Here is a 27516-nt window from a genome sequence, read left to right on the forward strand (position 1 = left end):
TCCCGTTGCGGAGCACAGGCTCCGGACGCGCAGGCTCAGCAGCCATGGCTCACGGGCCCAGCCTCTGCGCGGCATGTGGGATCTTCCCGGACCGGGGCACGAACCCGCGTCCCTTGCATCTGCAGGCGGACTCCCAACCACTGCGCCACCAGGGAAGCCCTAGGTAGTTTTTGAAGAAACGTACAGTCTGTGACTGGGAATCTTGAATGAGCAGGACCAAACCTAGAGGTGAAAAGTGAGCCCCATACCTGTGGGCTGGAAGTAGAATGCAGTGCTTAGTGCTGAATCTTGGGGAGATGGTGGGCTCTGGCTTCAGGGGGTTTAATGTTTGGGTTGAGATAACAAACGTCAAATAGTTACAGTAGCAGCTGTTGATGGGTAGCCTATTTTTCCCACAGACATCTTAAAGTTTAAATTTGAAATAATTAACAAGATTGAAAAATCACAAACTATTTTACATGAATTTTCAAATGGCTAGCATCTCTTGGAAACACAGAAAATTTGCCAACACCGGAGCTACATTTCCACAAGGAAAAGTTGATTGGCTGCTTCTTTAGAGAGTCACATGCTCTCTGGAAGCTTCACTCACTTTCTTTACCTGCCTCAGCCCCAGTGGGCCGTTCAGCTCCCTACTTGCAATGAAGCATATAGTCTGAGGGACTCTCCAATTAGGACATTGACTGGAGAATGGGAAGAATGTATGGGTTGGAGAAGTCAAAGCAGGCTTCCTGGAGGAAGTGGTGTGGACCAGGTAGTCAAAGAATGAGCAGGAAGAGGTGTTCCGGGTGGGAGGAGAGTGGAGGAAATCAACCTAAAGAAAGAGCTAAGTTTCTGCACACCTAGTGTTCATGCTGGCAGTGAGGAGAGGCTGGTGTTAGCGCTCACCCGTGTCCCAGGAGCAGGATGTGAGGTTGGAGGCAGGGAGCAGAAGAGGGCCGGGTTGGTGGAAGCCTCCAAAGACAGGCACCTCACTCAGGAGGGGGAGGGGACTTGGCCCAGGGGCAGTCTGGAGTGTTAGGAAGCTTCCTCTAACATCGTGGTAGAGAAGAACATCTCTGCTAACAGGTAGAAGTGAGGATGGAGATGGGTGGCGAAAATATGGCCACAGGAAGGAAAGAAAGGAAGAAGAGACTCAGAAATCAGAAGTCTGTGTGGAAAGGTTATTTTGTCCACGTGCTGACATCTAAGAACCGGAGCATTTTATTTTATTTTTGCGGTACGCGGGCCTCACACTGTTGTGGCCACTCCCGTTGCGGAGCGCAGGCTCCGGAAGCACAGGCTCAGTGGCCATGGCTCAAGGGCCCAGCCGCTCCGCGGCATGTGGGATCTTCCCGGACCGGGGCACGAACCCGTGTCCCCTGCATTGGCAGGCGGACTCTCAACCACTGTGCCACCAGGGAAGCCCAGAACCGGAGCATTTTAAATGCTGTAAAGGAAGCGAAGCAAGCACACGGTTTGAACCCTTCATGTTACAAGCCAGGAAACTGAGTCCAGAGATGTGAGGCCAGCAGGCTCGTGAGTGAGTGGATTGAGCTGCTAAGGTTCCGGAGCCCTGAGAGCCTTTCCTGGGGTGCTGGGGTCTGTGGCCAGCTAGTCAGAGAGCGTTTCATCTGCCTTGTAGGCAGAAAAAGTCAGGGCATTTGGGCTACGGGCTCTCTGAGGGTTCTTCCAGAGCTGCAATTTTAATGCCAGGCTGAGATTCAAACTCAAGTCCTTTGAGTGAATTTAGCGCTCACTAAGATGTTCAGACATGCTTTGAGGTGAACTTGTAAGTAAACATTTGGAGACATACTCCAAGACATGCTGAAAACCCCCTTCAACTGCATTTTTAAAATTCAGACTAACAGCAAAGTGAAATGTTACTGTTGACTGTCTTCTCATATATGGAATTTTTTTTTTTTTTTTTGCCTCAGATTGAAGGTGCATTTATTCAAGGCATGGGACTTTATACAATAGAGGAACTGAATTATTCTCCTCAGGGGGTCCTGTACACTCGGGGCCCAAACCAGTATAAGATCCCTGCCATCTGTGACATCCCCACGGAGTTGCACGTTTCTTTGTTGCCACCGTCTCAAAACTCAAATACCCTGTATTCGTCTAAGGTAAGCTGTGCTCTATGAATAAATGCATGTTTACAGGATATCTGTGCCAGGAGAGAGGGGCTACATTCATCTCTTGGTTGTTTGGGGGTTTTGCTAGGATTGTAGGGGAAAAAAAGCCCTATTAAACATTTTTTTTTTGTTTGGCTGCCATGCGGCTTATGGGATCTCAGTTCCCCAACCAGGAATTGAACCCGTGCCCGCCGCAGTGGAACACGGAGTACTAAACACTGGACCACCAGGGAATTTCCAAAACATTTTAATTTTAAAGTAATTTAACAACATTATACAATTTTTTTTAAATACTCCAAATTGTTGGGCTTCCCTGGTGGCACAGTGGTTGAGAGTCTGCCTGCCGATGCAGGGGATACGGGTTCGTGCCCCGGTCTGGGAAGATCCCACATGCCGCGGAGTGGCTGGGCCCGTGAGCCATGGCCGCTGAGCCTGCGCGTCTGGAGCCTGTGCTCTGCAACGGGAGAGGCCACAACAGTGAGAGGCCCACGTATAGCAAAAAAAAAAAAAAAAAAAAAAAAAAAAAAAAAAAAATACTCCAAATTGTGGAGACTGACACAAACTATTACCATCAGGTTGTCTGATTTTTCATCTTCATGCCTATATCTGCTTTCTCCATTTGGGATCATTTCCTTAGGCTGGAATCCTAAGAATGGGAATACTGGGTTAAAATAGTGAATTCGCTTTTTAAAGGAAAAAGTTGTACATGTAATATTTAATATTTTATGTACCCGTACATGCACATATGTACCTATAGATGCACATATACATAATACACATACATATGTATATATATATATATATATATATATATATATTTATATATATATACAGAGAGAGAAAGAGAGAGTCATAATCTTGTTGACTTGTTTCCCTTCCAGGGTCTGGGAGAGTCTGGGATATTCCTGGGGTGTTCGGTGTTTTTCGCCATCCAGGACGCGGTAAGTGCAGCACGACAGGAGAGAGGGCTGTTTGGACCCTTGAAGCTCAATAGTCCACTGACCCCAGAGAAGATTAGAATGGCCTGTGAAGACAAGTTCACAAAAATGGTATGTTCTGCTCATACAAGTCTGAATTATTTTTTCCCCTGTCCTTGTGGTTAAGTTTCATTAACCCACCATGGTGGTTTTCCACGGAAGAAAAGGTGACGGGAATCCTGAAGACATTTGAGCAGGAGAGCAGCCTGCCTGCCGTGGGGCTACACGGCTACACCACTAAAAAAGAAAGGTTCATTCTTCGTTTCTTCATTCATCAATTGTATGTTCCTCCTTATTAGTTTTGTTGCCTTCCCAGGACACATTAGTCAGGGATAAAGTTCAGGAACTGTGCCCTGAACCCAAGAATCCCAGGCCGAGAATCTGGGCTACCTCCACAATCTAACTTCTTCGGAAGGACGTTTAGAGGACAAACTAAACTTTCCAAACCACTGGGAGCATGTGCCATTCCTCATTTGAACCACAAAATAGGACGGGCCCTTTCCCAACCCCCAGCAGCGGGAATCCCTCCTGCAAGCCAACCCCCCTCCCGCCCCGCCCCCCTCCGGCTGAGCAAACATCTCAACTCTCCTTGGGCGTTTCCAGTGGGATTTTTCATTGTGGGAGGAGGTCATGCCATTGACAGTGACTCCTCTGACTGTAAACAAGTTATTCCTATACCTTCTCTCATGAGGGCTCTTCATGGTACCCCTTATAGCTCTTCCTAAACCCCACAAATCGCTGCTTCACTCTGGAGAAGCACAGAGGCTGATTCCACCTTTCCTTTGTCCCTCTTCAAGCATGAGATGACTCTCATAGCTGTCCTGCCCCGCCTGACCCTTGGTCTTGTCCTGGATTCCTCCACGTTTCTCATACTGTCATGGCCAGACCTCTCATTGTTCTGGTCACCCTCTGGGTGGTTTTTTATCCTATTTTATAGTCTGCTATTTGTCACACGTCATAAACATTTTCCAAGTTGCAAACATCCAAACTTGTCCTTTTATTCCAGATTCCAAGAGATGAACCTGGATCCTATGTTCCTTGGAATATACCCATATGAATCAAATACAAGCCTCTGGCGAAGATGGGGTGGCTCTTCCAACAAAGCAATCTATCCAGTCTCAATGCTCTAGGATGATGGGTCTGAAAGACAAATTTTCACAGTTCAGAAATCATTTCACAAAGTATTGCTTTTATAGGATGCTGATTTTAAATGTTCCATTTGGAATTTGATAGATATGCTTAAGCAATTTAGAAATCATATTTTAAATGGCATAAATGCTAACTGGTTTCCTCTAGAATGGTATTCTTTATTATTCTGTCCCTTAAATCCATCCAGCTGAATGGAATGGAAGACGATGGTTTGTATGTGATTCATAGTTGGCTTGTATTCACCAACAGAAATTATACTGTCTAGTGAAAGGCAATTTTCTAAATAATTTTATTAGAATGAATTGTAAAGTTGTCATTTTCTCATTTGTCCCCATCTGCTATCACCCTCTTTTTCTTGTCAGAATGGATCTAGGCACTATGTCTAAAGAGTCTGTAGGACCAAAGAAAAAACCAGATGAATTGAACTTAATCAAAACTAAAAACTTTTGTGCTTCAAAAGACACTATGAGAAATTGAAAAGACAAACCACAGAACAGGAGAAAATATTGAAAATATTTGCAAATCATATGTCTGATAAAGATCTAGTGTGAAGAATATATTTTAAAACTCTTACAACTCAACAATAAAAAGATAAATAACCCAATTTTTAAATGGGCAAAGAAATTAAATAGACATTTCTCCACAGACATCTAGATGGCCAATAAGCACATGAAAAGATGCTCAAACTCATTAGTCATGAAGAAAATGCAAATCAAAACCACAATGAGATATCATTTCACACCCACTAGGATGGCTGTAATCAAAATGATGGACAATAGTAAGTGCTGGCAAGAATGTGAAGCAATTGGAACCCTTATCCATTGCTGGGAAGAATGAAAATGGTGCAGGTCCTCTGGAAAACAGTTTGGCAGTTCCTCAGAAAGTTAAACATGTAGTTATCATATGACCACTCTTACTTATATACCCAAGAGAATTGAAAACATATGTTCACACAAAAACTTGTACACAAAGGTTCATAGCATTTTTTTTTTTTTTTTTTTTTTTGCGGTACGCAGGCCTCTCACTGTTGTGGCCTCTCCCGTTGCGGAGCACAGGCTCCGGACGCGCAGGCTCAGCGGCCATGGCTCACGGGCCCAGCCGCTCCGCGGCATGTGGGATCTTCCCGGACCGGGGCACGAACCCGTGTCCCCTGCATCGGCAGGCGGACTCTCAACCACTGCGCCACCAGGGAAGCCCCATAGCGTTATTTATAATAGCCCAAACTGGAAAGAGCCCAACTCTATAAACTGATATATGTGGTATATCCATATAAGGGAATATTATTGAGCCCTACAATGAATGAAATACTGTTACATGCTACAACGTGGATGAACCTTGACAACATTATCTGAGTGAAAGTAGCCAGGCACAAAAGGCCACATATTGTATGATTCCATCTATGAAATGTCCAGAATAGGCAAATTCACAGAGACAAAGTAGATTAATGGTTGCCAGGCCCTGAGGGAAAAGGGAATGGGACGGTGATGGCTAATGGGTACGGGGTTTCTTTTCAGGCTGAGGACAATGTTCTGGAATTGGATAGTGATGTTGGTTGTACAACCTGTGTATATACTAAAAACCACTGAATTATACACACTTTAAAAGAGTGAATGTTATGGTATGTGAGAAACAGAAAACATGGAAAAGAGTGAGAAGTTGTGAGATGCATAAGAAATTTATCCCAATGGCCTTCAGTGACAGGAAACCTCAAAGTGGACTAAGCAGCAAGACAGAATCACTGAAAAACCTCCATGTCCATTAATGGCAGAGAGAAACATCGGCACTGATGTATAAAGGACTAGAGGCTAGAGTATAATATCTTCTCCCTGTCACACTTTCATCTCTTGACTCTTGTCCCAGAGCCAGGTAAGATGGCAAAACTTCTTCAGTGGCCTAGGACTAAAGACTAAGGTCATTCTTATTATGGTTACACATGGTTACATTAAAACCCTTTAGGGCTTCCCTGGTGGCGCAGTGGTTGAGAGTCCGCCTGCAAATGCAGAGGACGTGGGTTCGTGACCCGGTCCAGGAGGATCCCACATGCCGCGGAGCGGCTGGGCCCGTGAGCCATGGCCGCTGAGCCTGCGCGTCCACAGCCTGTGCTCCACAACCGGAGGGGCCACAACAGTGGGAGGCCCGCGTACCGGAAAAAAAAAAAAAAAAAAAAAAAAACCCTTTAAAGAGCAGACTTTCTCTTTCATACCACAAATGATTATGGAGCACCTACTATGTGCCAGGCACTTTTCTAGTTACTTATGACATAACAGTAAACCAAATCAACAAAGATCCCTGCCCTTGTGAAGATTACAATCTAGTCAGGGGAGACAGACAGAAAATAATAAATATAATTGAATTACAGAGTGTGACCGATGGAGCCGAGTGCTGAGGGAACAACGTAAGTAGAGCTGGTTAAGGTGATGGAGAGTGAGGGAGGCCTGGAGCTGGTTGCAGCTGGGTAGGTCTGGGGGTGAGGATGGTGAGGGTCTGAGCCAAGAAGGTACCTGGAGGAAGAGCACATCAGAGCATTTGGGGGCAAAGTCCACGCCGCCGGGAGAGTGTGCCTGCCTCTCTGTGGGCAGAAATGGCACGTGTGAGCCTGGAACAGGCCTGGGGAGGCGCAGACGAGCAGAGCCTTGAGACCACTGTGAGGACGTGGGCTTTTAATCTGAGTGAAATGCAGAGCAGAGAAGTAACATGAACTGACCCATTTTAAAGTCTCACCCTGGATGCTGTGGTGACACAGATCAAAGGAGGGCACATTCTTAGGATCCTCACAGCTTGGCTTCCCCAGGTTTTCTGTTTCTTCTGCTTTCTCCCCCCTCTCTTTTTGTCCCTTTGCCAACCCCTCCTCCAGCCCACGTCTATAAATGCTGGGATTTCCCAGGGAGCCGGGGGTCCTCATCTCTCCTCATCTCTCCTCGTCTCACTCCCTCTCCCTGGCGGGTGCCTTCACTCCCGTGGCTTCTCTCACTCAAAGTCCAGCTCTGAAAACCCAAACTGCCTGTCACTGCCACTTGGATGTCTCAAAGACACCTCCATCTTAATGGGTCCCAAACAGATCTTCTTGTCAATGCAGCCATCCACAAGATGCTGAGCCAAAGCCCGAGTCTGGGGGGGGAAGTGGGGGGTGATCCGAGACGCTCCGTTCTCCAGGTGCGCAAGTCCTGTTAACCCCACCTCAGAGAGATGTCTTACATCTGCCTCTCACTCTCGTTGTTCCAAGCCATCATTATTTCTAACTTGACTCTTGCGGTAGTCTCCTCTCATCTTTGCCCTGTGTTCTTTTTGCTTCCCTTCCAAACCATTCTCCGGATTAAAGCCAAAGTTACGTGTAGAAGTATGGACACACACACACACACACACACACACACACACACACACACACTATATGATCATGTTACAATCTTGCCTAAAATCCTGCCATGGCTTCCTATTCATCCTACCAGAATACTGTTCCAACTCCCTAAGGTGGCTTGTGTACCCCTCAGTGATCTGGCTCCTTCCTACCTCTCCAGCATCATCTCACAACCCCCTGTCTTTTACCGTGAGCACTTCCCGTTCTGTTTCTCACTTTGGAACCTTTGCCTGTGTCCTCTGCCTGGAAGACACTGTCACTTCGACCTATCCTTTTGTCTGTCTGCTACTATGTAGTGCTTCTCTCATTTTAAAATGCACACAGATAACTTGGGGATCTTGGTAAAATGCAACTAAGCAAGCCCAGAAGCAATAAGGTAAGCTGGAAGTGGTCCATCCAAAATCAAACACAAGCAGGAATTGAAGGAACAAGCAAGCTGCAGGTAACCCAGACCCCGTTACCCACTACTGTTGCATCAGCATGTCTCCCGCAAATCACCCCGGTGGCTACACGGTGGAGTGAGAGGTCCCCTATGACAAACCTATGGAAAAGGAAGAGTCAGCTTGGTTCACAAGTGGGTGGGCTCAGTATGTGTGTCCAAGCCAGGTATGGGTGGTGTCTTCACTATAGCCCCACTCAGAGGTGGTGAGGGCAGATTCTCCTGATGGGCAGAGCTTTGGACGGCACACCTGGTCATCCACTTTGTGTGGAAAGCTGAGTGGCCCCAGGTTAAAATATATATGGACTCATGTGTAGTAGCGACAATCTCATACTTGATTGGTTGTACTACGCACACATTTTGGAAGGTGATTTAGTTGGACCCAGCAGTGTACATACCCTTCGTCCCAGGAATTCCAGGTCTAGCAGAAAACACCCACCATGAAAGAGGCAAAGACAAAATGGCATTTGACAGCCACCTCTGTCCCTGGTCACTCCACTGCTGACACAATGGATGTGGGAAGGGCCAGGAGGGCAGGCATGGGCCCTGTGCATCCATGTGGCTGCTGCTGAATGTCCAATCGGCCCCCAATACAGACCAAAGCTAGTCCGCATTTTGGCAGCATCCTTCCAGGAGGCCAATTCGCCACTTGATGGCAAGCTGACAACCGAACACTTCTACCCTGGAAGGAGCTGTGATTTATTTTAACAGAAAGAGATGCATATCTTGGGTGAAGGTTTGCTGTGCCTGCCTCCAGGACCTCAGCCGTCACCACTACCTAAGGGCTTACTTAGTATTAAATCTGCTCTCGCAAGATCCCACATAACATCACCTCAGAACAATTTACAGCAAATACTGTCACCTGCTTTGCAGCAGGGTGGGGTTAAGCATGTGATATGGGATCCAATGGTCATATCACATCTGTACCACTCAGAAGCGCCTGGGCAATGGAATGACCTAGAGAGGGTACAACTGACATGCCATCTGGAAGGCTTGTGAGGATGGAACTCCATCCTCCCAGATGCAGGATACTTGCAGTTGAAGGGCTATATGTGATGTCTCCAGTGGACAGTTAGCAAACCGGTATAAAATACCTGGACATTTACAGCAGATTATGGTTAATATCCCCTGTATATAAGAAAATTCTTCAAATTAGTAAGAAAGTAAAAAACCTAATAGGAGAAAATAGAGGACAGAAGAATAAATAAAAATATTCACTAAATCTATAGCAAGATGGAATATCTCACAATAACTGAAGAAATGCCAATTATGAACTGAAATTCCCCCCAGATGTTTGAAAAATGCCAAGTATGGATGGTACTCAGTGCTGGCAAAGGATATGGGGAAACAGACACTCTCTCATACACGATTCATTGTATTACTGCACATTTTGGAAGCCAGTTTAGTTGGACATGGTAGCATGCACACCCTCCAACCCAGGAATTCCAGTTCTCAGAATTTGTGTGGCAGAAATACTTGCTCAAATGTGCAAAGATAAAGCCTACTTGTAATAGTGAAAAATGGAAATGTAAACTAATAGAGGACAGTTTAATAAATTATGACAATAATAAAAATAGTTAACTTTTATTGAGAACTTACTAGGTGCCAGGTGCTGTTCTAAGTACACCTATTAGCTGATTGAATCCTCACAGCAATCCCCAGAGAGATACTACTATTTTGTCCTTTTCACAGGTGAGGCAATTGAGGCACAAAGCGCCTAAGTAACTTGAGAAAAGCAAATTTCGAAATAATATGAATAGTTTGATTTCACTTTCTAGATTCATGTACGTACATATATTTCATATACGCATGGGAAAATTCTGTATGGATACAGAGGAATCTGGTAATAGTTAACTCCGAAAAGTGAACATTGGGAAGGAGAATTTTCGCTTTTACTTTATACAATTTTGTGGTTTTGATTTTTTTAAAAAATAAGCATTCGTTTCATAATTTAAAAACAAATACATTAACACCTAAAAACACACCTGAACGCATTACATCTACATGATTTAGTTCCATTTCAGATTAAAGAAGGTTCTGTTGCTGGCTGTAAGAAGAAATTTTATTCTGGTGGGTCACCCCCAGGGCAGGGAAAAGTGTACATTGTGTAAGAACTAGATTGAGACTGACCTTTCAAATTGGCCTGAGGGAGGAGGAAAGTGAGGGTAACAGAGGGAGGCAGGGAAATAAGACGACTGAGGGTGCAGGCAAACAGGATTTGATGGCAGGAACACAGAGAGCAGACCAGAATCACCCCTCGGGCCTGCCCTCTGTCCTGGTGGTCATCCTCCCATGGGAGCATCTCGGCCCCTGGCTCAGGTGGACACAGCAGCAGGTGCTTTTGGTGCAACTTCACAACATTCAGCCAATTATTCTGGTGTAATGTCTCATTCTAAGGAGTCAGATGAACTTGTTTTCTTTGTGAATGGAAGGAAGGTAAGTTCATCATGCTGTAGTTTCTAAATTTATGGAGAGAAAGAAACCATGGTAGCAGGAAGGTATTAGGCTCAAGTGACCAGCGTGTGAACTGGTGATTGACTCAGTGACCATGGCACGCTATCGATCTGTAGGTCTCTGGGAGGAGGGGGTGCAATCTACTTGTAAAATGCATTAGGACTGCTAGATGAAAAGCACTTTGATTATATTAATGTCTTCAGACTACATTTGGTAATTGCATGCCAAATTAGATTGTATTCATCTAAGTGTTAGGCATCGATTTCTCTTTATGACCAGCTTCCGCATCTCTCTCTTCCTCCCCACTTCCTGCGTCCCCTGCCTCAAGCCACCCTCCCCCAACACACACAAATTAGGAGTGTAAAATCTTCAGATCATTTGCAACTAATTATAAAACTTTTGACCAGCAAGACTGGAAGAGAAGTCATCCCGGAAAGCTGGGGATACATTTTACAGTTAGTTTACATTTAAATCTGTTACTTCTTGAAGTGGGTTTAAATCAGACCTTTGTCCTTAAATTAGGACAAAGGGCAAAATAATTTTCTGGTCCCACTTTTGTTTCGAGTTCTTGAGATTTAACGAAGACACGATCCAGGAATGGAATGTGCACTTTGCTTTTCACTGTCTTTAACGCTGGGCCTGAAGGGCAACCCAGCATCGTTGTTCTCAGCCCCACGGGCAGAGAGGAAGAGGCAGTTGAGGTTGAAACTGAGCATGATGGTCCCATGTGCACCCGCTCCACGTAGGGCTGTGTACAGAAATGGAGGCTCAGGGCAGCTACGTGATGTGCCCGAGATCACTCAGCTAGTAGGTATCGGAGGGACATTGCTTCTCATCTTTCTGCTCCCAGAGTTTGTGCTGCTTCCCCTGGACCAAGTTTCCTCTCCTCAGGTGGTGGCAAGCCTTCTAGAATCCCTTCACCAACGGGAAGTGGCAGTGAGTTGTGCAAATGCTTTCCCGTGGGTGCTGAAATAATGCTATTTGACTACTACTGCCAAGGTCTTGTTTTCTTAACTTTGCAAATATGAGTGAAAAACAAAGAGTATGTTTTTTTGTTTTTTTTTTCGGTATGCGGGCCTCTCACTGTTGTGGCCTCTCCCATTGCGGAGCACAGGCTCCGGACGCGCAGGCCTAGCGGCCATGGCTCACGGGCTTAGTTGCTCCGCGGCATGTGGGATCTTCCCGGACCAGGGCACGAACCCGTGTCCCCCGCATCGGCAGGCGGATTCTCAACCACTGCGCCACCAGGGAAGCCCAAAGAGTATGCTTTATAGGTAGTATTGAGAGTTAAAACCATTTTACTCAACTCTGTGAACTCAAGAATTTAAAAAGTTTATAATATTCAGTGTTTCATAATCTTTTATTATTTTCCTGAAACCCGTGTTGTGTTAGAATGCAAATCCTTGTTGGTTATCCTCTGACACAAAGGCAAACATTTGGCCAAAATAAAGCCAAATACAATACAGTGTTACATAATTTTATAATTGCAAAGAGTGATGTTTGATCAACTCAGGCAAACAAGATCTGAATGATTCTTATTATTCAGAAATAAGAGGCTACAGGTAAACTGCCTCAATCTATAGAATCATTTCCTCCACAGGGGTCATTGAGAGTAATTCAGATCCTGAAGTAAATTTATTATTCTACCTGAGAAAACACTGTATTGTTTTGTTTGTTTGGGAAATCAAAGGACCCTGAGAGACATTGATTTTTGTTTGTTTGTTTCAATACCAAAAAAAAAAAGTGTGGGGCTTCCCTGGTGGCGCAGTGGTTGAGAATCCGCCTGCCGATGCAGGGGACACGGGTTCGTGCCCTGGTCCGGGAAGATCCCACATGCCGCGGAGCAACTAAGCCCGTGAGCCATGGCCGCTAGGCCTGCGCGTCCGGAGCCTGTGCTCCGCAACGGGAGAGGCCACAACAGTGAGAGGCCCGCATACCGCAAAAAAAAAAAAAAAAAAAAAAAAAAAGTGTGAAAAGTGCCCTTAGAAATTCAACAGGCATCAGTACCTTGTTTGTGTACCTTCTTTCCACTTTGACATCTTCACATTCTTGTGACTGTATAAAGGTGTCATGACAGCATTGGGGTGTGTCCCACGACATGCAGAAAACCAGCTCTAATTCACTATATCCCCTCTGCTCATTCCATCATCGATTTATGAATGAATTGAAAGTTCAGGCACTGTGTGCAGGATGGCTATAGATTTCTTTTTCTTTTTTTAGGCCAAGCATCCAAAGTTGTATTATATTCTCTTCCAATTATCCTATGTTTCCTGGTTTAAAAGAAGTGGTACTGGGGAGGCTCCAATTATGTTAGAAATTTTCCATTGTTGATGGTTTGTGTGCCTTTTAGATACTTCCTCCTTTCCTGTCTTTGTGTGAATTAAAAAAAGAGAGAGACCCCAGGAGAGATCTATACGCGGGCCTCTTACTGTTGTGGCCTCTGCCGTTGCGGAGCACAGGCTCCGGACGCACAGGCTCAGCGGCCATGGCTCACGGGCCCAGATGCTCCACGACATGTGGGATCTTCCCGGACCGGGGCACGAACCCGCATCCCCTGCATCGGCAGGCGGACTCTCAACCACTGCGCCACCAGGAAAGCCCCCCCAGGAGAGATCTAAAAGCCTGCTCTCACCCTTCCTAATAACCCTCCTGTAGACAGATGACCATATTCAGGGTCAAACTCAAGTTCTCTCCTCCTCTTGAGAGGTACAATGAATTTCATGTGCATTCAAAAGCCTGAACATTTAGGGGAAATGCCCAATTATCCTCATTATTTATTCAACCAGTATCTATCAAGCTTCCCCTGTCCTAGGCACTGGGAACCAAAGTTACCTGCCCTCGTGGAGTTTACACTCTGCTGAAGTTATTGAATGACTTGCCTTCAAGGTGGTCTCTTAACTTCTTCCTCATATCCTCTGGGTCTTTATAAGATCATAGGTAACCTGGAGATTGTTTGAAGGGTAACACATTTATTTGACCAGACATATAACATCTGGCAAACTGAAAAGGGCACAGGAATAAACAGAGACCATTTCAACTCCAAAAATATTTTTCAACAAGATAGCTTGGAGGGGCAAATAGCTTTTTTAATTCCAAGTAATAGAATATTTATTTTTAGGTCTCCATACTCAAGTTCCAAATCATTTATGTAGTGGCCCAGCTTTGATACATACTCAACTAATTGTACTCATATCAAAGTAATTACTATTATAATCATCTAAATACTTTTTCTTTTTTGGAAACTGCTGCTGTCACTGTGCCAATTCTCTTCAGCTTCACTGTGTGAACTCTGAAGTCACTCCTCCATCCCTGCCTGCCTGGTGCCCGTCTGCTCTCTCGATGGGGCTGCTGCCACCACCTTAGAAGTCATAGGAAGCACCAAAACCGGGATTGATCCAGTTCAGGTAAGAGCATATGTTAATGAGCTCAGGATAAATATGGATCTAGGTGGCTCCTTTAGCTGTTTGGGCCGTGGTTTGTGGTTTTAGAGGACAAAGATGGCAGGTGAAAAAGTAAAATAGACAGCTAGTGGGAAGCAGCCGCATAGCACAGGGAGATCAGCTCGGTGCTTCGTGAGCACCTAGAGGGGTGGGATAGGGAGGGTGGGAGGGAGACGCAAGAGGCAGGAGATATGGGGATATGTGTGTACGTATAGCTGATTCACTTGGTTATACAGCAGAAACTAACACACCATTGTAAGGCAGTTATACTCCAATAAAGATGTAAAAATATATATATATGGTAGGTGAAGGTCTCTGTCCCTTTCATGGGAAAAAATGGTAACCTTTTCTTAATTTCTTTTTCCATTCTGTGGCTTTCTTTATTATTATTTGAAGCTTATTACGCTTCTGTAAAAATGTACGGGCAAGTGGTGCAGAGGGAGTGACTCTCTGAGTCACTTCAGACCATCTCATTGCCTCAGGGAGGAATCCTTCCTGCAGGAAGGTTTTGGGACCTACTGCACAAAGACACGGAAATGCATATTTATGTTGCTTCCTGTAACAAAATGAAAAAGACAAGGTTGCCTATTCTGCGTTTGTTCTGTGTAAATGGCCAAGCTGCTAATTCTAAGCCAGAAAAAATACTTAAAAAAAACGCAAAACTTTTGTGATTTTAGATATTTGAATTTGGCATGCTATGTGATAGTCTTTAGTCAAGACTATATATGTTGAATAAGTAATAAGCCCTTTGGGGGCAAGGACTATGTCTCGTGCTAAAATACCCTCCCACACCGTAAGGCACTGGTGTGCCGGGAAGCTCACTGGCAGAGACCACTGATCCAGGGGCCAGGGGGAAGGAACCTCACCGGCCTTTTGTCCTTCTACTTCCACAAAGCCCCTCACACCATCAGAGGCACACAGCTGGGCCCATGAGTCTCAAGGCTGAGTTTGTGTGGGATTTTTAAACTCAGGTACTCAGCTGCATTAGTACAAATGTCCAAAAATGAATGAAACACCAGGTAACACTTCAGCGGAAATAAGAAGTAGAAAAGCTGGAGCTCTCTCTATGGACAGAAGACTTTACAACAAATCCCTCGAATTCAATTTTTTTCCCCCAAGGGATAGCAGAATGAGAGGGAGAACAAAATAAAAGCAGATGATCTCAGTGTCTGTGGTCTTGGTTGAATCCGAACTGCGCCATTGAAGTCATGCCCCGGGTTAACTTCTAGGACTCCCTCCCCAGCGACATCAATGGACTCTCTCTCTCCCCAGAAAGCATCCCTTGGCATCTTACATGTGAGTAATCACAGCACTTCCAGCCTGTACCTGCCGGGCCTGTGCCGACCTTTACTTGTACCAGTCAGAGCCTCTGCCTCATTTCTGAGAGCTTCCTACCCCTCAGCTTTCAGGCTGGATCCTCTGTGTTCTCTGCTTTTAGAAAAGGATTGCTAAAGGCCATGGTACCCATTGCGAGTTCTGCACCCCAGGCATGGTGATGAGCATCTTCACTCTCCTAAGGAACCACCCAGAGACCCCCCACAGAGCAGTCAATGGGAAGCTGGGGTGGTGAGTCCCAAACCTCTCCGCTGTAGAAGGAGTACTATCCTTGACGATGAGCAGGATGTTCAAGAATTTTCCTCCAAGGAATCAGGCCAAAGGACTTGGCAAAGGCTGACTCGTTGATCTCTGTGACCCACTTCTCTCAAGCTGTGTTGGCAAGTATTATCCATCCCTATTTAGCAGGAGGGGAAACTGAGGCAGCCAGCCAAGAAGTAAAGTGAATTTTCCACATGACTGTTACATTCTCGGCATCGTATCAATTGTTTCTGCTCACTTTAATATAATGTATGTTTGGGAAGCACATGTTTATGGAAACAGTCTTTGCATGGGTGATTTTGATGCAGTTGCAGTGCTATTGGAATGGTGTTTGGAAATATTAGGCCTTTAAAAATCTTTTAATTATGTACTTAGAGTCAGCCAAAAGAAGCAATGAACTTTCGTTTGCTTTACGTTTTGTTGTGGCTGTAGCTGCTACAGTTGTTATTTAAGTATTATTAATGCTTATGAAGTCATAGACTCTTAGGGATCAGAAGAAACTCCCTTATGACTCATCAACTTGTACTCAATTGAAAAAAGCCTGAAGACTTTTAAAGCAGCGTTTCCCCTTTTGCCATTTTGGAAACTTTTAAATTCTTATTAAATTGCATATATGCCTGTCACGTTGTTTTCTAACTTTGATACTATTATTTGCAGATCAGATAAACATTACCTTCTGTCTGTATGTATGTCATTGATTAAAATACTGAATAGAATAAGCCAAGTGGAGAACTATGAGAAAATTAATCAACACTGTTGACACTGGACTTCTTCACTCAAGCACAAACCCTTCTGGGGTATCATGCATTTACATTTCTTCATCCCCGCCACAGAGGGAGCACAGCCAGCATCAAATGCCTCATAAAACCCCGGCACACTGTGTCTACAGCACTGACCAGCTTCTCAGTGTAGAAATCCTCTCTCACGGGACTTCCCTGGTGGTGCAGTGGTTAAGAATCTGCCTGCCAGTGCAGGGGACACGGGTTCGAGCCCTGGTCTGGGAAGATCCCACATGCCGCGGAGCAACTAAGCCCATGTGCCACAACTACTGAGCCTGCGCTCTAGAGCCCACGAGCCACAACTACTGAGCCCACAAGCCACAACTACTGAGCCCACGAGCCACAACTACTGAAGCCCGGCACCTAGAGCCCATGCTCCGCAACAAGAGAAGCCCGCGAAAAGAAAGAAATCTTCTCTCAAAAGGGAAAGAGGCTAGTTTTCTTCACTATTCACTCTCCTCTTAGGGACCACTTCTTGAGGCCCCCTCATCAATAACCCATTCCAGAATAGATGCAGAAAGTTGCCCGAGAACAAAATCAACCTCATCGGCGTGCATTTTTTCGAGAACCAGGATCAATGGTTGCCTGTCTCCAGGGCTCCAGCTCTGCTCTGGTTTCCTGTGATGTCCCCAAACACTACTGACCATGGTTTCACAATCTCATCTATAAATTCAAGGTCATGGGACAAAGTTCACCTTGATCGATCTGACCACTTGAACAGATCTAAAGAAGCTAAGCGCTGTCTTAAAATCTCCGTGTGTGGTGGGCATCACATCTTTTTAAATGTGCTTATCTGATGCTTTTGGCTTACCAAGTATTCCTCTGGTGAGAAATACGGAAGCAAAACTAGGAATAAAATAGTTGTGCCTTCTCTCTGACACTTGTTAATATTTCTCTATCTTCATTGAGCAGTATATTTGTCCTTTGATTGATACATCTTATGTTCGATAGCATTTCCCACAAAAGTTCTGTCTGGCACTTAGCCAACTTGGCACTGCTCTGATTCACACTTCTGCCTTTGGCGTCAGTTTGCCCCATTACTTCCATAATTTGTTCACGTCCTTTCTTTGTCTTTGCTGAGCAGAGAACAATCTGGTTACAGTGCCGCCCGCACCCACAGTCCTTATTTCTTCTTCATTTACAGTTACATCCTCCAAATTTCATTTCTGAGAGCTTCCTGGGCATTTTATGCTATATTTCCTTTTTACAGTTGCTGGTAAATGGGAGAAGAGCCATCATTGCTCTGTACTTTCTGAAATGGACTTATGAGAAGCCTGTAGCCCTGAATAATAACACCCAGCACTCTTGTCTTTCTCTTGTTATGAACCCAAAGCTGTTCTCCCTAAACATTCTGTCACTCTTCTATCACAGCCTTTGTGGTTGGCTCGACAGCCATTCCCCTCATTTATTCCTCTCACTTTTTGAGCCACGCAGGCATTTTTTAGGGCTTCCTCTTTAAAAGAGGTAGAGCTTCTCAAACCTGGGTAATTGAAGGATCCCTTCCCAGCTATGTTCCCCCTCTGTTCAAGTTTTGTGATTTGCTTTAGGGAGGCCCCATCCATACCTTTCATTGGGCCAAGAGGCTTGTGTTGTCCAAACCCCGCTGGGAGCAAGCTTCTGGTTCAAGCAGTAGGATGGGGTTGGAGGCACGAAGACATCCCCTGTTGGGGCCGCAGAGGATGCTGAAACTACACGTTCAGATCAAGGAAGCTGGATCCAATAAGCCAGAAGTAGAAGTCTCAGCCCCAAAACTAAGGGGCTAGAGGCAGATATCAAAGGTAAAGCAATTAGACTCCAATAAAGATGTTTTTTAAAAAAAGCCGTGGAAAGCCAAGGATCAGAGGGTCAGGTATAAAAACACTAAGTTAGGAAAGTAAAAGCAGGGAATCTGGACAGTTACTTTTAGCAAGCCCTGTGGCCCGTAGTGTGAGGTAGGAGAGAGTCATAGGTACATTTCTGTTTGTTTCTATTTGCATTCTCACCCAAATGGTCTCTACTCCCTTCCTTCCTGTGAAGTTCCTGGATTTCCACTCAAGTTTATATTTTATGATCATATGGTCCCGCCCTTTGTTAGTTTTCTTGTTTTTAACATTGCCAGGTACCACGTGGATCTCATCCCTCTAGGTTTTGGTGGTGTCTATTAGACAACAGTAGCATCATTGCACCAAAATTGCAAGTCTTCTTTCTTTATCACCCATAGTCTGTGCTTTAATATCTAGATGCCACCATAACAGCTAACTTTTATTGAGAACTTTCTATGTACCGGGCACTATTCTATGGTAGGTACTATAGGCCAGTTTGTGCAGGTGATGAAACTGAGGTACAGAGTGGTTAAGTTACTGCCTGAGATCACGTCACTAGCAAGTGGAAGGGTCAGGATTGGAACTCAGGTCATCTGGTTACAGCATCCACATTCTTAACCACTCATCTGAATCTGTTTATTTTCCTGAGATCATTTTCCTCGTTATTTTCTCTGGAGAATTACCAGGACCTCTTTTATTATTATCACTTTTCCCCCCACTATAACTAGTGTCATCTTTGGTTTCATATTTTGGGGTATCATCTATATAAGTTTTTAGTATTCTAATTTACTTAATTATTTCTCAAATTTATTCATGCTCCTTTCTACAAGCATCAGTGCCTACTGTGTTATGAACAGTATGCCTATGGCCCTTACACCTAGTGAGAATCAGTCCAGACCAGAGGTTCTGATTCAGGGCCAATTAAAGTCTTTAAAGGGGTCCATGAATGTGCAAAATGTGTGTGTATCCACATGTGATTTTGAGGATACATTCACAGAACAGAACTATCATCAGATTCTCAAAGAGTCTATGACCACTTCCCATAAAGGTGAGAATCACTGGCCTAAAGAGACACGGAATTAATTATAATACAGTGACATTCTGATCAGATCTAGGAGCCATTCCCCCAAACATGCTTTCCCAACCTTTGTAAGAGGTACTCCCTCTGTGTCTGGGTCAGTCCTTCCAATGTTAAAAGATATTTTAATACCACCTAGTGACTTCCAAGAACTGTAAAGGGTCTGAGATTTTACCCTACTTACAAACTAACAAGTTAGCCTGACACAGTTTGATGGATGCTAGCAGAAGACACAAGACTCCTGGATCAGAGACAAAGGACTTTATTCTTCACAGCAATAGCAGAGCTAGATTATTAGGATTTATGCCCGATTCCTGAGGCTCAATTCCGAAGGCAATATGAGGAGGGCCCGTGGACACCTGGATGTGCAACAGATGGCATTGCAGGAGAGGAACCCTGAGATTAGGGAACTCAAATCTTTTACAATGGATGGTAAGCCTCCCAGAAGGTGACGTTATCTTTGGTATACTGGACAGTAAGCATTTCTGCTAATTCCTCCATGGGAGACACTGCTTTATCTTCCAAAGCTGTTCACTATACCAACATCCTTGAAAAAAGGGTCTGGAATCAGAAAACATATCAGTGGTTTCTGGGGACAGGGAGTTGCTGGAGGGTTGATTACAAAAAGGGCATGGAGAATTTGTGAGGGAGATAGAACTGTTTCATAGCGTGTTCGTGGTAGTGGATATACAATTGTCTGAGTTTGTCAAAACTTGCAGAACTGGACACTAAAAAGAGTGAATTTTACTGTATGTAAATAAAAAATAAATATTATAATTTTAAAAACAAGAACAAAAGAAATAAGAACGACAACAGACAAAAGAGGGTCTGGAACAAAAACAGGCAGAGCCTCTGCTCACGAGATGGGCACATCTCTGGCACGTGACTTGTACCCTTGAAGACGTTTCCTCAGTCCTTTGCCCTTTCTCTTCACTGGTTTCCTGCTCTGCCCCCTTCCACAGAGTGCAGTCCAGAAATGGGTCCTAAATGTCTTCTGATGACGCTAGTTCAATCTAGAAAAATTACTGGGATTTTGTGTACCATTCTTTTTGGAGGGGAGAGGAGTCTTAGTTATGAATGAGGGAGATATTCCAAGGGCAGAGGAGTGAACTTTGGGTCGAATCATTGTATATTTCTTTCTACCCAGGTAATTACACCGCTGTACTGGCTACAGACCCATCGTGGAGAGTGGGAAAAGTTTCAGTACTGTGAGTATAAAACAACTGAGAGCTGCCGAGCCAGGACTTCTGGAGGAAACAGCAAAGCATCACACCCATTATGTGGAATTGGTTTTCAAGGAAAGCACAATATTGTGCATTAGAAACTCAAAGGTTTACCATTTTGCCCTTCTCAATGAGGGTAACTAGATATTCTTCTCAGAAATACAGACAGGGAGCGCCTTAATGGCTTTTTTGAAGGTGAAGGTTATAAACTAGCATATTCTAAGTGAAAACAGATTATGCCATCTTCCTTACATCTAGCTTTGTGATAGGGAGAAATAGAAAAGAACAGGAAAAAAATAGAAAAAAATAGAAAAAATAGAAATAGAAAATAATCTATTTCTCACACTGTCATTTCAGCAGCATGTTTTGTGGAGTCATGGCCAAAGTGAAACATTTTTCTGAAATAAGTGCCTGTGTTCTCTCTGAATGTGATTCCATCTTTGATTAGTACTAATGGTCTATGGGGAAGAGAGGAGAAGATGTTTCCATCTTTCATGCTGTGTGGAATCAATAGCCACTAAGTATACGTACCATCCATAGAGCTTCTGTTTCAGACCCTCTCATGCCTACTGCCTCCACATCCCTCTCCCTAAAAAACCTATGATAAGTCGCTAAGAAAGACTATATAGAATTATTAATTTTTAAAACATAACCTTTTTCCTACAAACATATAAACTGTAGAAGTTAAATATCCAGAGATGTTTGGATTCCTAGATTGTTAAGAAGAATGTGGAAAAGTGAGAAAGAGTTATGATGATGCCAAAGGGGGACGTGCAAGGAAATATGTCTAAAGGAAAGATTAAAGAATGGATTAAAGTCCTGCATTGGTGTCAACACAGACTGGGCACTCAGCTCACGTCTCTAAGCTCCTTCCATGCTCCAAAGAGCTGCCCTTGGCCACCACACAGGCCTGGGGGTGAGCCCCTGGTTGTACCCCTGCCCTCTCTGGGAGGAGGCACCAGAGCAGGGGCCAACGTGGGCCCTGGGAGTGGGTTTGGGGCCTTGGTAGCAGGGAATTCTGAGGTTGTGTGTGTCCGTGGCTTGTGGCTGGAAGGTGGGGTACTGGCTGTGAGTGGAATGTCCCTTTGGTCCCAAGGACCCCTGCCCCTTGGGGATGGGTGTGGCAAGAAGTGGCCAGAGTTGGGACCCAGAGCGGAGTCCCAACAATCTGAGACTAAGGACAGTGTTGGGAATGGACTCCTTAAGCCACATTTGATACTTCTGACATCAACAGAAATATGAAGAAGAGTGGACTCCAGGATGGTAGTTCACATACATAAAAAAGAATGTTACAGAAAATCGAATAAAGTGCTTAATCTAACCATTCCTCACTCTTCAGCTATAATTGTCCTTACATCACCTCCCTGCAAAGTGTCAACTAACCACGTTTAGTCCCTGTTAGAACGGGTAGACTTCCCTGGAACTGTAATAGCCAACAGACACAACTGGATTCAGTGGTTCCCCAGGCCAACTCTGGTTTAGAAAGCCATTTCTAATTTGGTCTGAGACCCGCTTTCCTGTAATGGGCACATATGGGGTAATGTTGGGCAAATCCGTGCCTCGTTTATGACACAGCCTTTCCCATAGGTGCGGCCAGCTCTCATCCCCTCTATCCTTCTGCACGCACCCCCCTGTCCCCTTTCTTTTTTCTTTTTCTTTTTTTACCCACCCCGGCATCCCCTCCTTGTGCCCTCCCTAGCTGAGTTATTGTCATACATTTTTCTAACGTCTCTTCCTTCCTGAGACTCCAGGTAGCATCTCCATAAATGATTCCTGAATCCTCTCCTACTGCAGCTCTCTCTGGACCCTTCCCTCCCATACCTAATCCTGAGCTCACTGTAACCTCCACTCTCACTCTGCTAAACCAGCCCCTCTCCTGCCTTCCATGCCTATGGTAAATGGTACCACCGTTGTTTGCTTTTTCTCACCCAGAACCAAGGCCTGATGATTTTAACACACGCTAGCCCTCAAGCTCATCTGTTGCTTTTCCTCCGCACTCACGCTGCCCTAATCCTAATCCATCTTCATTTACACTGAGATCATTACACAAGTTCTGCACCTGGTTACCTTCCTTCCCACACCTCCCACACAACCCAACTCACAGCAGGGTCCTCACATTGCCCAGAATTCCTTACGAAGCTTTTTAAAAATGCGATGGCCTAGGATTTCCCTCAGTTTTACTGGATTGGAACCTCATGCGGAGTAGCCCGGGAATAGCTCAGAATTTTTACAAAACTCTCCAGGTGACAAACGCAACCGGTCTGCAGGTCTGGAATCAGGAACCACTGCATACTGTAGCCCAAGAAACCTTCCAGAACTATCAGTTCAGAGATGCTGAGTGGCTCCCACTGGCCCCAAATGCTGTCTCAAAACTGAAGCCCGCCTTCGAAGGCGCTCCACAGTCTGTCTGCTCTAACCCCTCACACCGCCTTCCTTCTAGTCACTTCCCTATGGTCAAAGCCATTGACTTGGTTTCTTCCTAACACCTTGTGGACAGCCTTCCAATCTGAGTCTGTGCTGGCTCCATTCCCTCCTCGCCCCTCTTCCAGGAAGCCTCTGCAACCACTGTTCCCTGACCTCCGGGGAGCCTGCCGTCTGGACCCCTCTTCTGATGCGTGGCTTCTGTTGGCCCTAATCGTAGTTCATCTTGCTCCAGCCAGGCCCTGTGTTTGGCACAGGACAACTGCTTGACAGATGCTCCTCCCGTCAGAGTAAAACTGAGGGACTGGTGTGTCCCTCACTGCCATGTATCCTGAGCCCAGTCCAGGGCCTTTCAAACAGGAGAGACAGGCTTCCCTGGTGGCGCAGTGGTTGAGAGTCCACCTGCCGATGCAGGGCACACAGGTTCGTGCCCCGGTCCAGGAAGATCCCACATGCCGCGGAGCGGCTGGGCCCGTGAGCCATGGCCACTGAGCCTGCGCGTCTGGAGCCTGTGCCCAGCAACGGGAGAGGCCACAACAGAGAGAGGCCCGCATACCGCCAAAAAAGCAAACAAACAAACAAACAAAAACACTAGACCAATGGTTCTCAGATTTACTCATGTGAAGGAGCAAGCAGAAGTCAAGGGCTTTTTCTTGAATACCATATTCTTTGCTGAACATCGTAAAATAGTGTCAAATTTAGTTAGGCTGAGTGGAATAGGAACAATTTTAGACCTAGAAAATATGACTTATTATATGGTCCCTGTACCAGGTCAAAACAGGAAGCACAGAAGTCCATTAAAAAGAGAAAGGAAAAGAAAAGGTCACCCAATTAAGCATGATCTACGCTTTGCAAATCACCCTCATAAATATTTACTTGTTCATTCCATCTTATTGTCAACTCTCACTTGCAGTGCCGTTGGTTTTAGAGAAACGTAATGGGAGGAAAACCTTAACAAAATTCTGCTCTTTAACTACTTCTGCTAACTGAGAAAAGTCCAACTTTCCACTGTAGCTGTAAAACCCCTCAGTCTTGCTTGGGAAACAATGATGGTCGGTAAAAGGAAGGTCCCTATTGGCTTTAAAGAGTCTGACAGTCTGTTCTTTTACCATGTTTCAACAAACAGCCAGCCTTACCTCACAGAAGTATGGCCTCTGAGAGCCAAAATGGCTTCTAGTCAAATCCCTAATTTGCAGATAAAATCAAGCCTAGAGAGTCACTGAGATTTTCCTAAATTCACCTGGCTCCCTTGTGGTCAGTCAGGGCTTAGAACCTGGGTCTCTCGTTTCCTGATGGACCCAGTGTTTTTACACTTTGCAAGCCTGCCTGATAATAAACAGCACACACTCCCAGCGCACATACAGTCAATTCTCTGTTGATGTTCTGTTATCATTTGTAACCTAGCCAGCAATTATTTCTTCGGTTGAGAAGTTGACATTAGAAATCTCATCCCTGGCACATAAGATTCTTGTTTGTTTATAAGATAAGATTTAATTAAAATACACTTAGGTTTTTTTTTAAACTAGAAGAGATGGAAAAATAAATATGCAAAGCAGTGAATTTAATTGTGAATTGATTAGGCTACTGTTCTATGAGTATCTGTCTTTGTTTTGTTATCCATGGTGGGTTCCATTAAATCTTGTTCAGTTTGTAAGCTCTAATGAAGGCCGTGTGTTTGTCATTGACACCGGCATTAAGTCTGCATTTATCTGTTGCTGAGATTGGCAAGAGAGCCCAAAAAGAAATGTCTGGCTTTCTATGGGGAGAGGACTCCCTGGATCACCCTAGGAACCATAGGTGACCTCTGGGACTGAAAATGAAGGATCCTAAAGCTCCCCTTATGGGGAACACTTGCAATAGTGACAGCAATGACACCACAGTTCCTACTTTTTTTTTTTTTTTTTTTTTTTTTTTGCGGTACGCAGGCCTCAGGCCTCTCACTGTTGTGGCCTTTCTTGTTGCAGAGCACAGGCTGCAGACGCACAGGCTCAGCGGCCATGGCTCACGGGCCCAGCCGCTCTGCGGCATGTGGGATCTTCCCGGACCAGGGCACGAACCCGTGTCCCCTGCATCGGCAGGCAGACTCTCAACCACTGCACCACCAGGGAAGCCCCACAGTTCCTACTTTGACTGAAAATCAAAATTAATGAAAGAAGATGTGTCATAGCATCTGCTCACAAATCAAAATACATACTTGGTGATTCAAACTCACTCTTTCGCCCAACTAATAGCCAGCTTGTTATATAATTAAAATCTCTGGCTCCTGAAGAGCCATTTCACCTCTCAGTCCAACTCTAGAATGTGGTCGAAAACAAGCCTCATTTGTCACAGTTTTATTTCACTTTGCTTATTAGGCCTATGATAATTGCTTCTAGGTCACAGTGTTATTTGCAACATGAAATCTAGCTGGCTTCTTTCCCACTAATGATAATTCTCCTACCTGTAAGGGCCTGATACAAAGTTTAAAGAAATGGTCTATCCAATTATTATCTCTCTTGCAAGGATGTTGGATTTATTTATAGTGACTAACACAAAAGGTGTGTTCTCATTTATTATAACAAGATCCTTATGTTACAGATGGTTCTGCTAAAGAAAGCTAAGGCTACTTGCCACTAACCAAATCACAGGATCATGAGGCTGGAAGAAATCATATTTTCCAGTGTGATGCTCAACCGCATCTAATCTTTTGAAAATTCAGAAAATCCTGGTAAAGATTGTACATTGTCTCTCTCTTTTTTAAACTGACTTTTTTTAAAATTTAATTTAATTTATTTTTTTATATAGCAGGTTCTTATTAGTTATCTATTTTATACACATCAGTGAATACATGTCAATCCCAGTCTCCCAATTCATACCACCCTCACCACCCCCACCACTTTCCCCCCTTGGTGTCCATACGTTTGTTCTCTACATCTGTGTCTCTATTTCTGCTCTGCAAACCGGTTCACCTGTACCATTTTTCTAGATTCCACATATATGCGTTAATATACAATATTTGTTTTTCTCCTTCTAACTTACTTCACTCTGTATGACAGTCTCTAGATCCATCCATGTCTCTACAAATTACCCAATTTCATTTCTTTTTATGGCTGAGTAATATTCCATTGTATATATGTGTCACATCTTCATTATCCATTTATCTGTCGATGGACACTTAGGTTGCTTCCATGTCCTGGCTATTGTAAATAGAGCTGCAATGAACATTGTGGTACATGACTCTTTTTGAATTATGGTTTTCTCACGGTATATGCCCAGTAGTGGGATTGCTGGGTCTTATGGTAGTTCTAGTTTTAGTTTTTTAAGGAACCTCCATACTGTTCTCCATAGTGGCTGTATCAATTTACATTCCCACCAACAGTACAAGAGGGTTCCCTTTTCTCCACACCCTCTTCAGCATTTGTTGTTTGCAGATTTTCTGATGATGCCCATTCTTGTACATTTTCTCTTAAGACTCAGTTTTCTGCACAGAGCTGTGGCTCAACAAATCTTTGCTGATTCACCCGGAAACTCCTCCAGCTGCCCTAGCTACCTCCATTGTTCAAGCCGCGCTTCAGGAGTTTCTCCCCTCCAGCAGCAGACGGCAACAGCGACCACATTCTCTGTTAAACATCTCGTGGTGTTTTCACAGGCCAAAATAGTCGCCAGGCACTCACTCCTTCAGTTTTCCCTTCTCCAAGCAGCCTGTCCCAAAGGTATCCAACAAGGAGAGGCTTTTTTTTTTTTTTTGCTATTTAGAACTCAATTCTTTTTTTTTTTTTTTGTACTCAATTCCATAGACCAATATTACTCTGTGAAAAGTAAAAGTAAAATAAAATCATTTTAAAACACTCATTTGGGGGACTTCCCCAGTGGCGCAGTGGTTAAGAAGCCGCCTGCCAATGCAGGGGACACGGGTTTGAGCCCTGGTCTGGGAAGATCCCACATGCCGCGGAGCAGCTAAGCCCATGCAACACAACTACTGAGCCTGCGTTCTAGAGCCCGCGAGCCACAACTACTGAAGCCCGTGCTCTGCAACGAGAGAAGCCACCGCAATAAGAAGCCCGCGCACTACAATGAAGAGCAGCCCCCGCTCGCCGCAACTAAAGCCCACACGCAGCAACTAAGACCCAACGCAGCCAAACATACATTAATTAATTAATAAAAACTCTCATTTGTCTATTAATTATATAGTTATTAAGCACTTACCATGTGCCAGGCACTGGGCTATATGCTGGTAAATCATGAAAAAGACATGATTTCTTCCCTAGGAACTCATCGTATTGTGGGAAAGATAGACGTAGAAAAAGAGCGATAAGTGTGATACTATTTGGCTGCACCACTCAGCTTGCAGGATCTTAGATTGAACCCAGGCCCTAGGCCGTGAAAGCATGGAGTCCTAACCACTGGACCGCCAGGGAATTCCCAATATTTTCTTTTCCATCAGTGGAATCTTCCTCTACAATCGAAGGGATGCTTTCAAAATTGTACTGTTTTTGGATTAGCCCAGTTACAGCGATTTTTAAATTTTAATGAAGGAGAATTTGGGGATTTTTAAGTGAGGAAAAGACAAAAATAAATACCCATTTTAAACACTGCATACATACGAAACAGAAATAGACTCACGGACATAGAGAACAGGCTTGTGGTTGCCAAGGGGGAGGGGGTTGGGGGAGGGATGGAGTGGGGAGTTGGGGTTAGCAGATGTAAGCTATT

At 44.6% G+C, this 27516-nt stretch overlaps 1 protein-coding gene and 1 long non-coding RNA gene across 3 annotated transcripts in view; one reads left to right on the forward strand and one right to left on the reverse strand.

Annotated features, from left to right (window-relative positions):
* AOX1 (aldehyde oxidase 1) overlaps nucleotides 1-4548 on the forward strand; it is a 74823-nt gene extending 70275 nt beyond the window's left edge. The window contains exons 33-35 of the mRNA XM_059053364.2: nucleotides 1914-2102; nucleotides 2993-3160; nucleotides 4095-4548. Coding sequence (XP_058909347.1) covers nucleotides 1914-2102; nucleotides 2993-3160; nucleotides 4095-4145 — 408 coding nt within the window. The 3' untranslated portion in view covers nucleotides 4146-4548. The remainder of the gene's footprint in view (nucleotides 1-1913; nucleotides 2103-2992; nucleotides 3161-4094) is intronic.
* The window catches only part of LOC136793614 (uncharacterized), a 78372-nt gene that overhangs the window by 2627 nt on the left and 48229 nt on the right, over nucleotides 1-27516 (reverse strand). For both annotated transcript variants that reach the window (XR_010839163.1, XR_010839162.1), the window contains exons 3-5: nucleotides 4159-4228; nucleotides 3230-3325; nucleotides 2681-3135 (exon numbers count right to left, since the gene is read on the reverse strand). This is a non-coding gene — a long non-coding RNA (uncharacterized lncRNA). The remainder of the gene's footprint in view (nucleotides 1-2680; nucleotides 3136-3229; nucleotides 3326-4158; nucleotides 4229-27516) is intronic.

The sequence above is a fragment of the Kogia breviceps genome, chromosome 2, assembly GCF_026419965.1.
Source record: "Kogia breviceps isolate mKogBre1 chromosome 2, mKogBre1 haplotype 1, whole genome shotgun sequence".
NCBI classification, from domain to species: domain Eukaryota; kingdom Metazoa; phylum Chordata; class Mammalia; order Artiodactyla; family Physeteridae; genus Kogia; species Kogia breviceps.